Source organism: Onychomys torridus, chromosome 7, assembly GCF_903995425.1.
Source record: "Onychomys torridus chromosome 7, mOncTor1.1, whole genome shotgun sequence".
Taxonomy (NCBI): domain Eukaryota; kingdom Metazoa; phylum Chordata; class Mammalia; order Rodentia; family Cricetidae; genus Onychomys; species Onychomys torridus.
In genome coordinates, this window is record NC_050449.1 from 115,863,214 (window position 1) to 115,879,774 (window position 16,561).

Here is a 16,561-nt window from a genome sequence, read left to right on the forward strand (position 1 = left end):
GAAGCTGAGATGGGCAGAGGAAGGGGCCTGGAGCAAGGCATAGCTCCAAAGAACCTACATGTCTAATTAGGCCTCATCTCCATCACCTCCAATGATGGCTTTATCCATTGGTTAGAACAGAGCCCTGTGGATCCACTAACTGAGAACCAAACTTTCAGCATACGAGACTTAACAACATAGAATCTCTACACCCCACAACCTGGACAGAGTTGGAAACTGAGGCCTTTGTTCTCCTTGCCTGCAGTGTGATTTGAGATGGAAAATAAGACATTGAATCTTTGGGATCTAGCTGAGGACAGGACTGTGTGCAGAAATGCATTTGCTGCACAAGGGTCAGGGGAACATGATCATTTGATTTCATTCACTTACAGACTACTTAGGAAGACAAGATACATAAACATAGATTTAAGGAACAGTTAGCTTGTTGGGTAGCTGAAGCAGAAGGATTGCCAAGAGTTCTAGGCAAGCCTATTATTGTGGTTTGAATATGAAATGTCCTCCAGATGCTCATGTTTTTGAACACTTGACCACAACTGGAGGGTGGAAAAGTTTGGGAAGGTTGTGAATCCTTTAGGAGGTAGAATCTTGATTGTAGAAGTGGTCACTGGAAATAGACATTGAGATTTTATAGCTCATACACAGTCCCTGTTCACTCTCTGCTTCCTGGTGGAGGATGCAATGTGACCAGTTGCTACCTGCCTATGCCACTATGCCCTACCCCTTCCTCCCTTAATTTGTGTCTCGTCAGGTATTTGGTCACAGCAATGAAAAAAAGTGACTACTACACCTAGATGCTAAGTTTCCAGGTCACCTGAGCTATAGGGTGAGATCTTGTGTCATAATGAATTAATAAAAATACAAGATATCTCAAAACATGGTATGACTAAATGCCAAATTAATGACAGATCTGCAGGAGCTCAGTGAAGTTTGTTCACTAAAGTTGTGGATAAATTGCAGATAATCACCAAAATATGGGCAAGATACACTTAAGACACTTAGAAATAAGTGTGTGTTGTCCATAGCCTCTTCTTAGGCTGATAATAACAAATTGCAAATATCTTTAGGCCAAATGTAACTAATACAGTTTTATATATTTGGTCTTTCTTCAAATAAGATTATCTCTTTCTAGAAGCAATCACAGGCCTAAGGAGATTTACAGCACTTGAAAGGATTTTTATCCTTCCCTTTTAATGAACAGATTAAAACTTAAACCCAAGGTCTGTCTCTGTGTCAAAGTATAATTATGGTATGAGTCATTCCAAGTGGGAAATTTTCATGTGCACTTCAAAATCATTAGGCTTTGGGAAGGAAAAAATATGACGTTTTGGAAGGTAATTAAGGAGGTGATGTTTGGTAATGAATCCTTTGCACTATTGGGCTCTTAGGAAAAAAAGAATTTTACCCCAGGATGTTCAAAGCCAAGGTGCATGGTAGCAACTTCCAGAAAAACTCCCATTTCATCTCTCTTCATTGGTACCTCCCAGACGGTGACCCTGAGGTTTTGGCCCATTGCCCACAGGTGAGCAAGTACCAGTGTGGAGAAATGGCCTGTGGTGGTCTGAATGAGAACGGCCCCGCAGGGTCAGGTTTTGAAAACTTGGTCCCCAGTTGGTGGGCCTGTTTGGACAGGTTTAGGAGGAAGTATGCCACTCGGGCTGGGTTTTGAGAACTTAAAGACTTACACCATTTTGAGTTCTCTCTGTTACCTGTTTGAGGTTAGAGATGTGAGCTCCCAAGTATTCCTGCCACCATGCCTGCTGCCAAGCTTTCCTGAAGTTATTGTTATAGACTCTCATTCCTCTGGAGCTGTGAAGCCAAAATAAACCCTTCCTTCTACAAGTTGCCTTGGCCATTGTGTTTTATCACAGCAGTAGCAAAGTAACCAAATACAAGGACCACCCAGTTCCCAAGCCCTTCCTCAAGGAGCAAAGGCGGCCCGGAATAGGGAACTGTTTTTTGTTGTGATGCTGAGGAAAGAATAACTAAAACTTCACTGGTGCTAGCAAGATGGCTCAGCAGTTAGCAGCACTTGTTGCTCAGTCCTGAGAACCAGAGTTGAGATCCCCACACTCATGTCAGGCAGCTCACAGACATCTGTAACTAACTCTAAGGCAGCGGTTCTCAACCTGTGGGTTGTGACCCATTTTGGGGGTTAAATGAGCCTTTCACAGGGGTTATATCTCAGATATCCTGCATATCAGATTTTACACTATGATTCATAACAGTAGCAAAATTACAGTTATGAAGTAGCAATGAAAATAATTTTATGGTTGAGTGTCACCACAACATGAGGAACTAACTGTATAAAAACTTTGCAGCATTAGGAAGGTTGAGAACCACTGCAAGAGATCTGGTACCCTCTTCTGGCTTCTGAGGTATGCACATACACTCACATAGACACACACACACACACACACACACACACACACACACACACACACACAAATAAATAATAAAATAAAATTTAAAACTTTATTGGTGCTCACAGAGTGAAACACACACACAAACCAAAGCCTGTTTGGAGCAGCTGAGGCTTCAAACCACAGCAATGATCTTCAGAGTAGGCATCAACAACCCTCTCACCTTTCTTTTTGCTTGTAGAGAGGACAGCTGGTTGTATGGGATGATGGCCAGGTGACATGCTTGTTGCTTTTTCAGACATTTAACTCTCTTTCTTCAAGCAACTCTGTGCAGCAAGCACAAAGGGAGACAGTCTGGCTTTAGTGGGTCAGAGCTTAGACTCTGGAGCCAGACAGTATTGAAACATTTCACAGCTGTGTGGTGTGTTGGCTAGTGTTATGTTAACTTGACACAAGCTAGAGCCATTTGGAAAGAGAGAACATCAATTGAGAAAATGCCTCCCACAAGACTGGCCCGTTGGCAAGCTTGTGGTGCATTTTCTTTCTTTCTTTTTTTTTTTTTCTTTTCCTTTTTCTTTCTTTCTTTGTTTGTTTTTGAGACAGGGTTTCTCTGTGTATCTTTGCGCCTTTCCTGTAACTTACTTACTCTGTAGACCAGGCTGTCCTCAAACTCACAGAGATCCATCTGGCTCTGCCTCCCGAGGGCTGGGATTAAAGGCGTGGGCCATGACTGCCCGGCACATTTTCTTAATAGTGATGGGCATGGAAGGGTCCAGACTATTGTGGATAGGGCCATCCCTCAGCAGGTTGTTCTGGGGTATATAAGAAAGCAGGCTAAACAAGCCTTGGGAAACAAGCCAGTAAGCAGCGCTCCTCCATGGATTCTGCTTCACTTTCTGCCTTTGGGTTCCTGCCCTGTTTAAGTTCCTGCTCAGACTTTCTTCAGCGATGGACTGTGATATGTAAGTATAAACCAAATAAACCCTTTCCTCCCCAATTTGCTTTTAGTCATGGCGTTTTATCATGGCTATAGAAACCCTTGAACAATATTTGTAGTCTCTCAGTCCCCCAATTTCTGTAAAATAATGGTGATAGAGCACTGTCCCCAGTCAGCTGGATGATGAGTCTTTTGTTCTACCCAGAAGAAATCATGGCAGGTCTCAGGTATAACAGGAACTTTATAAATGTTACAGCCCTCATGCAGACCTGTGACATGGAGACCCTTAATCTTGCAAGTGTTACAGTTCTTTGTTCAGCCCTTGGCTATTAAGACACTAAGCCTCTTGGTGGCAGCCAGTATTAGCTTTCAGCCTGTGGTCTGCGTTGTTGGCCCTATGACTTGGCATCTCTCTGGAATGCTTCTGGTGACCAGTGCCTGTGATTCTCTTCTAGCTCCTTGCATCATTTTATCCTTCTTTAGTCATCTCTCCACTCTCTCCTATCATTACTTCCACATCCTTTCTTCTTGGCTTGGTTGCTCTTGAATGGTTCTGTTACCCCTTCACCCACCAGACAGTGATTGTGTGATCTCTTCTATAATTCAGTTTCTTGCTGTTGAGAGGACTCAGGATACCAACCTGTGCAATTGATAACTGCTTGGGACCAAGTATGTTGTTCAGGAACTGGGTACCAGGTATGGTTGGGGTTACTCAGGTGGGGATATCAATTTTCATCAGTCACTAGGCAGGTCTAGTACTGGGCTAGTGGGTGCCACCAAACAGTCTTAAGTCTAAGGCATACCTGCAGGATCTTTATTTATTGGGCTGGCAGCATTTCAGGTGAGAATGTATACTGAAGTGTTTGGGGCTTTTTCTTTTCTTTTCTTTTTTCTTTCCAATACAGAGTTTCTTTCAGTAGCCTTGGCTATCCTGGAACTAGCTCTGTAGACCAGGATGGCCTCAAACTCCCAGAGATCTGCCTGCCTTGGCCTCCCATGTGCTGGATTTTCTTTTCTTTTTGGTATCTTTTTGTGCATGTCTATAAGTGACCTCAAAAGAAACATGAATGCTATCAATTTTGAAATCACACATCAACTTAGCAAACAGATAAGTCACAAATACAGAACCTGTGACTGGCAGGAATCTCTTATAATTCTCTACACAAAAAGATCACACTCAGCTGGTATGGTGTCCATGCTTATAATCACAGCACTCAGGAGGCTGAAACTGGAGAATCTTGTGGTAATATTGTGTTCCCCCAAATATTGTGCACCCTAATAAATTTATCTGGGGTTAGAGAACAGAACAGTCACTAGACAGACATAGAGGTCAGAAAATGGTGGCACTCACACCTTTAATCCTAGCATTCCAGAGGCAGAAATCTGTCTGGATTTCTGTGAGCTCAAGGCCACATTGGAAACAGCCAGGCATGGTGACACACGCCTTTAATCCCAAGAAGTGAGCCTTTAATCCCAGAGGTTGATGGGAAAACCAGAAAGATATAAAAGGTGTGAAGACCAGAAACTAGAAGTTTTTGGCTGGGTTGGTTCATAGGCAAAAGTAGAAGAAGGAGAAACAAATGAACAAAAGCCAAGTTAGTCATTTCCAACTTGTTTCCTTATAAGGCAGGAGTGGGAGTCAGAGCAGCAGGGAAATAATGGATTAGTTAACACTGGGACATTTCAGGTTACTTCCTTTGTGTGAAGATTAAAGCAGACAGAAGGAGCTTTATTATTAGCCTGATTTCCACGGGCCTGTTGGGGAACCTGCCCATTCTCTCTCTAATCTCAATTTCTCAGGTCAGCTAAACAGCTTGACTTCAGCTTGGTGCTCTGGAACTTTGGTGTGATGACTCCATCTGGCCTGGGACCAACAGCAAGGCTTAGAGCAGACTAAAAGCTTCCTTTAGTTTTTGTTTTTCTATTTCAAAATGCTTTATTTTTACTTGGTCCCAAGACTTGGGAGGGGTTCCAGAGCCATTACAAAGCTGCCTAGAGGTTCAGGTGAAGGTCCTGAGGCTGGCTGGTGCAGAGCAGAGGAGGGAACCACTTGGAAAGTGAGGCCTCCTAGTGATGCTTGAGAATGAGCCTCTTGAAGAGGTCCTCGCCCAGAGATGGTGAGGGCATACCAGTCTGTGCTGGCTGGGGCCCAGCCACCCTGTGGAGTTTGGCCAGGTGGTTGCCCATCTTGATGAGCTTCACCTCCTCATCCAGAAAGTGGTTTTCCAGGAAGTCACAGAGGTAAGTGTAGATGTAACTGTCTTGGTAAATAAGAAATACAGAGCCAATCTCAGAGTTAAAAGCCAAGAGGTCAGAGCAATAGCTGAGTGCTGAAAACCTTACCCTTCACTGCTGCTCTGTCTTTCCTCTCCACAAGAGAGCTACTTCCTGTGTCCTGTCTTTTTTATAGACTTTCTGTTCTGCTTTCTCATTGGTTGTAAACCCAACCATATGACCTCCTTGTCACTGCCTGTCTGTACAGACCTCCAGGTCTTCTATGGTTGGTTGAGATTAAAGGCCTGTGTCACCATCCTGGCGGTATCCTTGAACACACAGAGATCCTGTCTAACTCTGTCTCTCAAGTGCTGGGATTAGAAGCGTGCACTACCACCACCCAGCTTCTGCTATGGCTTGCTCTGACCCCAAGGCAACTTTATTAATATACAAATAAAATCACATTTCAGTACAAATAAAATATCACTATAGTGAGGATCTGTGCAAGCAGAAGCCAGGGCATGAAGATCCAAGAGGGTCTGGTTCAGGATCTTCTCCAGGGCCAAGGCAGCTTCCATGGCCTCCTGGGATTTACCCCACTCATCTTGAGATGGCTTCTGCACATCCTGGAATAGTGCACAGCCTTTAGTTTTTAATTTAACCATAGGAAATTGTTTCCTATGGAGGCTGTAGAGAGAAGCCCTTTCATTTTCCAAATTTTCATAAAATACATATGCATACAATTTACCACTTTAACCATGGGAGGGAAGCAAAGAATTCCACCCCAGCCCTCTTTTTACTTTTTGTTTTGAGACAGGGACTCAATAAGTTGCCAGGCAGCCTCCTGCCTCAGCTTCCCAAGTATCTAGAATTATAGGCATGTACCACCACTCCTGGCTTATTGTAATTGTTTTTTTTTTATTTTGCTTTGTATTTTTCAGAAAAAGTCTTGCTATATAGCCCTGGCTGGTAATAAATAATCCTGCCTTCACCTCAGAACTATTTGAAATACAAGTATGTACTACCATGTCTGACTTCTTTTTCTTAAAAAAGAAAAAAAATGATGTAACATACTCAACACAGCTAGCAGCCTGTCTCTTTTATTTAATAATGCATCTTTGCAGCATGATCTTTAAGAGTGAAAGGATTTACTTTCATGCCACTGTCTTTGATGTAAAAATAGCTACTTTTCAGAAAAGCAAGTGACTTTTAGGAAAATTCCACTTGAAATAATCTTCTGAAAATGTCAATGTTAACTTTACTTCATAAGAGGACAGAGATTTGGAACAAGAATAAGGATGGAGGTTATATGTCCATTTATGAGAAAAAGGGCACTTCGGTTATGCATGAATGCAGGCATCAAGAGTGACAGGTACTAGGTAGGCTGCCCACAGACCTTCTCTTCTCCCTCTATTCCCCCAAACCCAATCCCACCGTCTCCTCCCTGGCACTGCAACAGAAAACCATCTGTAGCCTTCCTTTCCCTTGCCCACTTCTCCTGTGGGTCCCACAGACCATCTTTTCCTAACCTCCCTCTCCTGACTCATCATTGTGTCTTGGCTCCCAAACCTAGCAGGCACCCCTTGCTAAACCACAGGCCACCCCTGCTAGAAAACCAGGTAGGATGCCACAGATTGTCTCCTCTCTCTCTGTTCTTCCAGATGCAACCCCCAGTCTTGTCCCTAGTGCTGAATCAGAACACCAGCTGCAGCTGTTCTTCCCTTTCCCACATCTCCTGTGGACCCCACTGACCATCCCCTCATACTCTCCCTACCCCCACTTGTTGCTTTATCCCAGACCTCAACTCCAGCAGGCAACCTCTGCTAACCCAAAGGCTGGTCCTCCCAGGGCAACAAATAGGCTAAAGGCTGGCCCACACCTCTTACTGCTCCAGAGATCCAATCCCCCAATCTCATCCCCAGATCTGTAGCAGGAAACCTGCTGTGGTCTCCCTTTCCTCCCTGACTCATCACCAAAGAATCACAAAGACCTTATCCAAACTTCCTTTCCCTAACCCATCCCTGTTAACCAGCCTCTAACACCAGCAGGCATTCCCTGTGAACACATCAGCTGACCAGGCCAGGAAAACAGGCAACACACAACCATCACAATCTCCAAAATCCAGAAAGGAAACAGAAACCAAGGAAAATCCACACAACAAACACAAATCCAGAAATCAGCACCTAGACCTATAATTATCCCAAACCCAGATGCCTAGGCACCAGAGTAAAAACATAATCAATAAGAGCCAGGGCAATATGTCTCCACTAGAGCCCAGCTGTCCCCACACAGCAGATCCTGAATATTCCAGCATAGCTGAAGCATAAGCAAAGGACTTTAAAACAGCCTTTATGAACATGATTGGGGTCTTTAAGGAGGAAATGAATAAATCCCTTAAAGAAATCCAGGAAAACACAAACAGACAATGTAAGAAAATAAATAAAACTGTTCAGGACCTGAAATGGTTAGTAGAATAGATATAGAAAAACCAAACTGAGGGAATTCTGGAAATGAAAATTTTAGCAGTTTAAGAGGAAGTACAGAGAAAAGCTCACCAACAGAATACAAGAGATGGAAGACAGAATCTCAGGCATTGAAGATATGATAGAAGAAATGGATACATCAGTCAAAGAAAGTATTAAATCTAAAAAGGTCCAGACACAAAACATCCAAGAAATCTGGGACACTACGAAAAGATCAAACCTAAGCATAATAGGTATATAGGAAGGAGAAGACTCCCAGCTCAAAGGCCAAGAAAATGTTTTCAACAAAATCAAAGAAAAATTCTCTAGCCTAAAGAAGATGTCTATAAAAGTACAAGAAGCATACAGAACACCAAATAGATTGGACCAGAAGAGAAAGTTCCCTTGATGTATAATAATCAAAACACCAAACATAGAGGACAAAGAAAGAATATTAAAAGCTGGAAGGGGAAAAGATCAAGTACCATATAAAGACAGATTTATTAGAATTACACCTGACTTCTCAATGGAGACTCTAAAAGCTAGAAAGGCATGGACAGATGTGCTACAGACTCTAAGGGACCACAGACGCCAGACCAGACTATTATACGTAACAAAACTTTCAATTGCCATAGATGGGAAATGAATACACAGCACACCCAAACTTACAGGACACAATGAAGCAGTGCTAAGAGGAAAGTTCATAATACTAACTGCCTACATTAAAAAATTGGAGAGATCTCATACTAGCATCTTAATAGAGGACCTGAAATCTCTAGAACAAAAAAGAAGTAATCACACCAAAGAGGAGTAAACAGTAAGAAACTGAGTACTGAATTCAATAAAATAGAAACAAAAAGAACAATGCAAAGAATCAATGAAATGAAGAGTTGTTCTTTGAGAAAATCAACAAGAGAGAATAAACCCTTATCCAAACTAACTAAAAGGCAGAAAGAGAACATCCAAACTAACAAAATTAGAAACAAAAAGGAAGACATAACAACAGACACCGAGGAAATCCAAAGAACCAAAAGGGCATATTTAAAAACTCTACCAAACTGGAAAATCTAAAAGAAATAGGTAATTTTCTCAATAGATACCACTCACCTAAGTTAAATCAAGATCAGATAAACAATTTAATAAGCCTATAAACCCTAGTGAAATAGAAGTGTCATTAGAAGTCTCTCAATGAAAAAAAGCCCAGAGCCAAATGGTTTTAGTGTAGACTACCAGACTTTCAAAGAAGAGTTAGCACCAGTGTTCCTCAAATTATTCTAAAAAATAGAAGCAGAATGAACACTGCTCAATTCATTTTAAGAGGCCACAGTTACCCCGATACTCAACCACATAAAGACTCAATAAAGAGAGAGAATTACAGACCAATTCCCTTCTGAACATAGATACAAAAATACTGAATAAAACATTTGCAAACCAAATACAAGAACACATTAAAAAAAGATCTAGTAAGCTTCATCCCAGAGATGCATGGATGGTTCAACATATGAAAATCAGTAAATGTAATCCATCATATAAACATACTAAAAGAAAAAAAAGTACTATCATCTCATCAGATGCAGAAAAGGCCTTTGACACAATCCAACATCTCTTCATGATAAAAGTCCTGGAGAGATTAAGGATACTAGGGACATTCCTAAACATAATAAGGGCAATTTACAGCAAGATGACAGCCAACATCAAATTAAATGGAGAGAAACTCAAAGACATTCCATTAAAATCAGGAACAAGACAAGGGTATTCACTCTCTCAATATCTATTGGAGCAATAAGACAACTGAAGGAGATCAAGGGGATACAAATTGGAAAGGAAGAAGTCAAAGTATATTATTTGCAGATAATATGATAATATACATAAATGACCCTAAATATTCCACCAGGGAACTCCTACAGCTGACACTTTCAGCAAAATGGCTGGGTACAATATTAACTAAACAACAACAACAACAACAACAACAACAACAACAAAAAAAAAAAAAACCAAAAACCAGTAACCCTCCTATATACAAGTGACAAATGGGCTGAGAAAGAAATCAGGGGAAAAATACCTTTCATAACAGCCCTAAATAATATAAAATATCTCGGGGTAACTTTAATTAAGCAAATGAAAGACCTGTATGATAAAAACTTCAAGTCAGCCAGGCAGTGGTGTGTGCCTTTAATCCCAGCACTTAGGAGGCAGAGGCAGGTGGATCTCTGAGTTTGAGGCCAGCCTGGTCTGCAGTTCCAGGATAGGCTCCAAAGCTACAAAGAGAAACCCTGTCTCAAAAACAAACAAACAAACAAACTTCAAGTCTTTGGAGAAAGGAATTGAGGATGATATCAGAAGATGGAAAGATCTTCCATGCTCATTGATAGGTAGAATTAACATAGTAAAAATGGCCATTCTACCAAAAGCAATCTACAGATTCAATGCAGTCCCCATCAAAATTCTAACACAATTCTTTTTTAAAAAGAGTTTTTATTTATTTATTTATTTATTTATTTATTTATTTATTATGTATACAGTGTTCTGTTTGCATGTCTGCCTGCAGGCCAGAAGAGGGGGCCAGATCTCATTACAGATGGCTGTGAGCCACCATGTGGGTACTGGAAATCGAACTCAGGGTCTCTGGAAGAACAGCCACTGCTCTTAACCTCTGAGCCGTCTCTCCAGCCCCTAACACAATTCTTTTTTAAAAAATACATTTATTTATTAATTTTTTTCATTTTACATACCAACCCCAGTTCCCCCTCCTTCCCCTTCTCCCACCTCCTCTTCTCCCTTCCACTCTACCCCTATCCACTCCTGAGTGAGTAAGGCCTCCCATGGCAGTCAACAAAGTCTGGCATACCAAGTTGAAGGAGAGCCTAGCCCCTCCCCATTGTATCAAGGCTGAGCAAGGTATCCCACCACAGGGAATGGGCTTCAAAAAGTCAGTTCATGCACCTGGGATAAGTCCTGGTCCTGCTGCTAGGGACCCCACAAATCTAACACAATTCTTTACATACTTTGAAAGGACAATACTCAACTTCATATGGAATCCAGTACAATAAAAGAACTTCTGGAGGTACCATCCCTGATTTCAAGCTGTACTACAAAGCTGTAGTAAAAAGAAAATCTACATAGTTCTGGCACAAAAACAGATACATTGATCAATGGAATCAAATCAAAGACCCAGACATAAATCCACACACATATGGACAACTGCTTTTTGATAAAGAAACCAGAATTATACAGTGGAAAAAAGACAACATCTTCAACAAATGGTGCTGGTCAAATTTAATGTCTGCATGTAGAAGAATGCAAATAGATTTATATTTTTCACCCTGCACAAAACTCAAGTGTCAGTGGATCAAAGACCTCAACATAAAACCAGATGCACTAAACATGATAGAAGAGAAAGTGGGGAGTAGCCTGAACACATTGGCATAGGAGATTACTTTCTGAACAGAATGCTGGTGGTAGAGGCACCAAGATCAATGATTAATAAATGGGACAAAATTAAACTGAAAAGCTTCTGTAAAGCAAAGGATACTGTCCATCAGATAAAGTGGCAGCCTACAGAATGGGGAAAGATTTTTTTTTTAAACCAAATCCACATATGATAGAGGACTAATCTTCAAAATATATAAAGAACTCAAGAAATTAGTTATCAAAAAACCAAATAATCTAATTAAAATGGGTTACAGATATAGACAGAGACTTCTTAATAGAGGAATCTCAAATGCTTCCCTCCCTCCCTCCCTCCCTCCCTCCCTCCCTTTTTTCCTTTCTTCTTTTCCTTCTTTTTTGATAAGGCAGGAGAAAGCTCTCTTTCTGAGACAACGGTAGAGGAGAAAGCTGAGTGCTTTCTCTGTCTCTTTGAGTGGGCAGGTTTTCACCCCAGTATCTGGCTCTTGAGTCTTTATAGAGACTTAGTTAAAAACAACATTGATGTTTTTGTCTGCTTGTATGTCAGTGTAAGGGTGTCAGTTACAGACAGTTGTTATAGACAGTTGTTAGCTGCCATATGGGCACTGGGAATTGAACTTGGGTCCTCTGGAAGAGCAGTCAGTGCTCTTAACTGCTGAGCCAGCTCTCCAGCCCAAGAATCTATTTTCAATTAAAAAAAAAAAAAGAGTGACAAGTTCAACTGCTGGGCAGTGCTTCCATGGTAACACCTTACATTAAGCACCCCATTTTGGTGGCAGAGAGATCAAAAGATCTGGGTTGTAATATGGCTCTTCCATATACTAGGTATATGACTGCAGGCAAGCTGTGTCCCATCATCTTTAAAGTGAGGGAGGGGATTAGGTTGCAAATTATATTCCTTATAATCTTTCATTTTATAATTTTGTTGTTGTTTGTTTGTTTTTTGTTTTTGTTTTTGTTTTTTTGTAGGTGGACATTTTCTGTCCCAACTGCCTGCTCCCATATCATGACCCTGGAGACTTATTATTAATTATAAAAGTGTGGCTGATAGCTTAGGCTTGTTTCTTACTAGCTCATAACTTAAATTAACCCATTTCTGTTAATGTACATATTGCTATGTGATTCTGGCTTTACCTGTCCTCCACCAAGTCTTGCTTACTCTGTGTCTCCTGGTGACCCCACCTTTCTTCTTCCCAGCATCCTCTGTGTCTGACCGTCCTGCCTATACCTCCTTCCTAACTAATGGCTGTTTAGCTTTTTATGAAATCAATAAAAAGGTGCCTTGGCAAAGACACATCTTCATAGTGTACAAAAAGATTCCACAACAATTTTTAGGTAAGGTCTTACTATGTAGCCCAAGCTGCCCTGATACTCATTCTGTAACTCAGGCTAGCTTTTAACTCAAGGCAATCCTTCTGCCTCAGCCTCTTGACTGCTGGGATTTCAAGAGTGAGTCACCAAACTTTGCTTTGTTTTTTGATTTTGTTTTGTTTTTTTGAGACAGGGATTCTCTGTGTAGCTTTGTGCCTTTCCTGGAACTTACTTGGTAGCCCAGGCTGGCCTTGAACTCCCAGAGATCCACCTGGCTCTGCCTCCCAAGTGCTGGGATTAAAGGTGTGTGCTACCATCGCCCAGCTGATTTTTAATTTTTAAGACAGGGCCTTGCTTTGTAGCTCAGGCTGGACTTGATTTTCCAGGCTCTCTGTCTCAGCTCCCTAAGAGCTGACATTACAGGTGTTTGCCACCACTTCTTCTTCTTTTTTCAAGACAGGGTTTCTCTGTGTAGCTTTGTGTCTTTCCTGGAACTCACTCTGTAGCCCAGGCTGGCCTTGAACTCACAAAGATCTGCCTGGCTCTGCCTCCCGAGTGCTGAGATTACAGGCATGCACTGCTATCGCCCGGCCATGATCCCAGTTCTGAATCCCAAACCTTTTATTAACTTGTATCATGGCCTTGAGCAAGACAGCCAGCTGCCTTAGGTTTCAGTTTTTTGTTGTCCTAATCATTGTTGTTTTGAGAAAGGATGTCATATAGCCAAGGCTGCCTGGAACTATCTAGGGAAGGATGACCTTGTGTTTCTGATCCTCCTGTCTCCACCTCCTGAGTGCTGAGATTATAGGCATGTGCCATGGTACCTGGTTTAGGCAGTGCTAGCTATTGAACCCAGGGCTTTAGGCATCTAGGCAAACAACTTCATCAACTGAGCCATATCCTCAGCCCCGTGCCTCAGTTTATATATTTATAAAATGAGAAAGCTATATTAGTGTTCAAAATCTCTCACATTCTAGCATAGTGAATCTCAGACTTGAACTCAGACTTTAACACTTTGGCTCATGTTAAAATGCAGGCTCTGAAACAGGCTTCCAGAGTAGAGATTCTTATTTGTGCTGGTTTCCAGATGAGGTTTGATGCTGTTCTAGAATAAAATGGTGTTTCAAGCTTTCAAGTATCAGGAAACAATTTTTTTTTTTCCCTAAGACTTGGAAATGGATAAAACATTTCTGTGTCTCCCTGGGTGGCACACAGAATAGACAGTTTTATTCTGTAGGAGTGTGCACACTTGCTGGCCTCCCTATGGACTACACTCCTCTGTAAGAACAGAAGCTAAGATGCGCAGTAATGGAATGGGTTGTTTATGGAGGTACCGTTGACTTCAGCTCTGCAGGAAAGATGGCTCTCAGACATTGTTTTTTGCTACTGGACACCAACCATTTTGCAATATTAGCAAATTTTGATATTCTGGACTTCTCACATATGTTCTTAGGATTCTCCCTTAAAAAGATAAAAAGTTTCACCAATGCTCCTTTGAAATTCCTTAATTTATTATAAGCCAGAAAAGTACTTGTTCAGATGTGTGCAGGGCGATGGGGCACATTAAACCCCTAAGTGTTTGTTGAAGCAGCTTGTTTTCCTATCTGCCGGTATGCTTTACTCTTACTCTCCTCTGGGATAGGCAATTGTCCTCCTGGGCTTCTATCATCTGATATGGTGGATGAAAATGCTTCAACAATCACCAGGCTCATAATAATCAAAAAGTCAGACAAACCAGCCCAGTAGACAGCTTCTGCAGCGCTAAGATTCAAACCCTGACCTTGAACCACTCCAGAGCTCTTTTTATCACCTGCCGCCTTTACTCTTTAGAATCTCTCCCGTTTCTGCTACAACTGTAAAAATAGACTTCCAGGTAAGTAGAATTCTTTCAAGTCAGGAACGCCAACGCGGAGGGCGAGGCCTGGGCGGGGCCGGCCCGGTCTGGGGGCGGAGTCAGCGCTTCCGCTCAGGCACCTAGCTCTGCCTCCCTGGCTCCTCCCATCCTGTCTGTGTCTGCGGCCTCCGCTTCTGATAAAGTTGTTGTTCTGCCAACATGGCGGCGCCTATAGTGACTCGTGGGGCTTCGTTCGTGCAATGCTTCGGGGAATGAGGCAGAAGGGAGCTGTAGGCCAGAGCCTGTGAGCAGGTAACCCCCAGCTGGAGCTCAGGAGGACGAGAGACAGGTCCTGCTTAGCCCCAATCACTAGGGGCAGGAGGTGAAGGTGCGGACTGGCCCTGGCAGTCCCTTGCAGTTTTCCAAACCGGAAAAGCTCCGAAATTCTACTTTTCAGGTTCTTCCTGCCATGGACCCTGTTGACAGTTCCGAATTCTTGCTCAGAGAAACGCACATCTTCACATAACTTTGAATTCTCCTCTACTCGCCTAACCCCGGTCCCTAGATCTTCGCTTCTGAGTTGGGGGTTTGGACCGAGTCAAAGATCATCAGTAGTACATCTAGGGGATCCACAGTACATTAGGACCTGCCCGTCCTCAGAAGTCATCTGGATCTACCATCTTACAGGCTCACAGCTTTAGAGAAGGTGGAGTTCCAGATAGGAAATAACTTGCTTGAGATCCTGCAGGAAATTAGAATTAGCATCTGCCTTTTAACATTGTGTTTTGCAAAACATGTTTGTGGGGATGAGGTGTATGTTTACTTATTTGTTTTATTTCTTTGAGACCAGGTCTTGCTGTGTATTCCAAGTTGTTCTGAGCTTAATACATAGCCCAAGCTGGTCTTGAACTTAGAATCAGTCTACCGGTTCAGCCTTCTGAGTGTTGGGATTGGGCATGCACCCACCTTCTTGACCTAACTTGGTTTCTTCTCCTTCTTTTGGAAACAGGGTTTTATGAAGCTGGCCTCGAACTCCTCCTGCCTCTGCCTCTAATTAGGTTTCTTGCATATTTTGGGAGCACATGGATGCTTTATGTGCTTCTCCTTTGTGTTCTAGTTCTTAATCTGTTTCCTACTGTATTCCTATTTATGATTATCAATGTGGGCCCATTTCTCAGGTCCATCATATTCTCAGTTACTTTAACCTTAAGCCCACATAAAGTGAGATCAGGTCAGGGCTGAATTGAAAGAGGAGTACAGGGTGGGGGTGGGTGGGCAAAGTTTTGGAAAGACAGAAAAGACACATTCCAGCAAATAAGGAAATAAGATGAACCAGAGCTAAGGAAAAAAGGGTCCAAGCTAATTGTAAATGTAAGATGTGAGTCACATCTTTCCCATTTAGTGTATCCATACCACCCTCTGCTAAAATGGCTGTTCTTGATGCCAGGAACAGGCAATGCCTCTTAGGACTTCCATAGAGAGGTATTTAAAGTGGCCCCAGAACCATGCTTAGGAAGTGGGCTTGAAACCCCCAAGTTCTCATATGCATCAGTGCAGACAGATTGTTTCTTCCTAGTATGTTCTAATAAATAAGAATCTGAGGGTGATTGATCTTGGGCCTATGCCGAAGAGTGTGGGCTTTATTTTTTGCACAGCTGGGAATGGAACCAGGGGCCTCAAACATTGTTAGGAAATTAATCTACCACTAAGCTATATCCCAAGCCTCCATATTTACAGTATTATTTGTTTTATTTTGTTTTTGGTGCTGGGGATTGAACCCAAGGATATACTGAACATCTGTTTTACATGCCTAACCCTTTATTTTCTTAACAGATTTGTTTTTCTTTTATTTACAATTTATTTTTAAGTGTGTGTGTGTGTGTGTGTGTGTGTGTGTGTGTGTGTGCGCGCGCGCACGCGTGTGGGTGCCTCCAGAGGCATCAGATCTTTCTGAAGCTGGAGTCATAGGCAGTTATGAGTCACTCACTGTGGGTAATGGGAACCAAATTGGGATGCTGCGCAAGAACAGTCTGTT

The 16,561-nt window shown here is 42.2% G+C and overlaps 2 protein-coding genes across 4 annotated transcripts in view; one reads left to right on the plus strand and one right to left on the minus strand.

The window, feature by feature from the left end:
- Positions 1-5,364: 5,364 nt before the first annotated feature.
- Positions 5,365-6,176, minus strand: LOC118587678 (ferritin light chain 1-like). Its single transcript, XM_036193674.1, has 2 exons — positions 5,999-6,176; positions 5,365-5,558 (listed from the first exon to the last, which is right to left on the minus strand). The coding sequence occupies exons 1-2, from the start codon at positions 6,174-6,176 to the stop codon at positions 5,365-5,367; spliced, it is 372 nt and encodes a 123-aa protein (XP_036049567.1).
- Positions 6,177-14,711: 8,535 nt separating this feature from the next.
- The window catches only part of Lars2 (leucyl-tRNA synthetase 2, mitochondrial), a 113,918-nt gene continuing 112,068 nt past the window's right edge, over positions 14,712-16,561 (plus strand). Inside the window, exon 1 of one of the 3 annotated variants that reach the window (XM_036192676.1) lies at positions 14,712-14,838. The gene's annotated coding sequence lies outside the window, so the exon portion shown is untranslated. The other 2 variants (XM_036192678.1, XM_036192679.1) reach the window with 2 other exon arrangements.

Bases quoted from the DNA above. Each gene is read 5' to 3' on its own strand.
- LOC118587678 (XM_036193674.1), bottom strand. From the start codon at position 6,176: ATGGTTAAATTAAAAACTAAAGGCTGTGCACTATTCCAGGATGTGCAG. The intron at 5,559-5,998 runs GTGATATTTTAT...TTATTTACCAAG, and splicing joins TTGCACAGATCCTCACTATA to ACAGTTACATCTACACTTAC.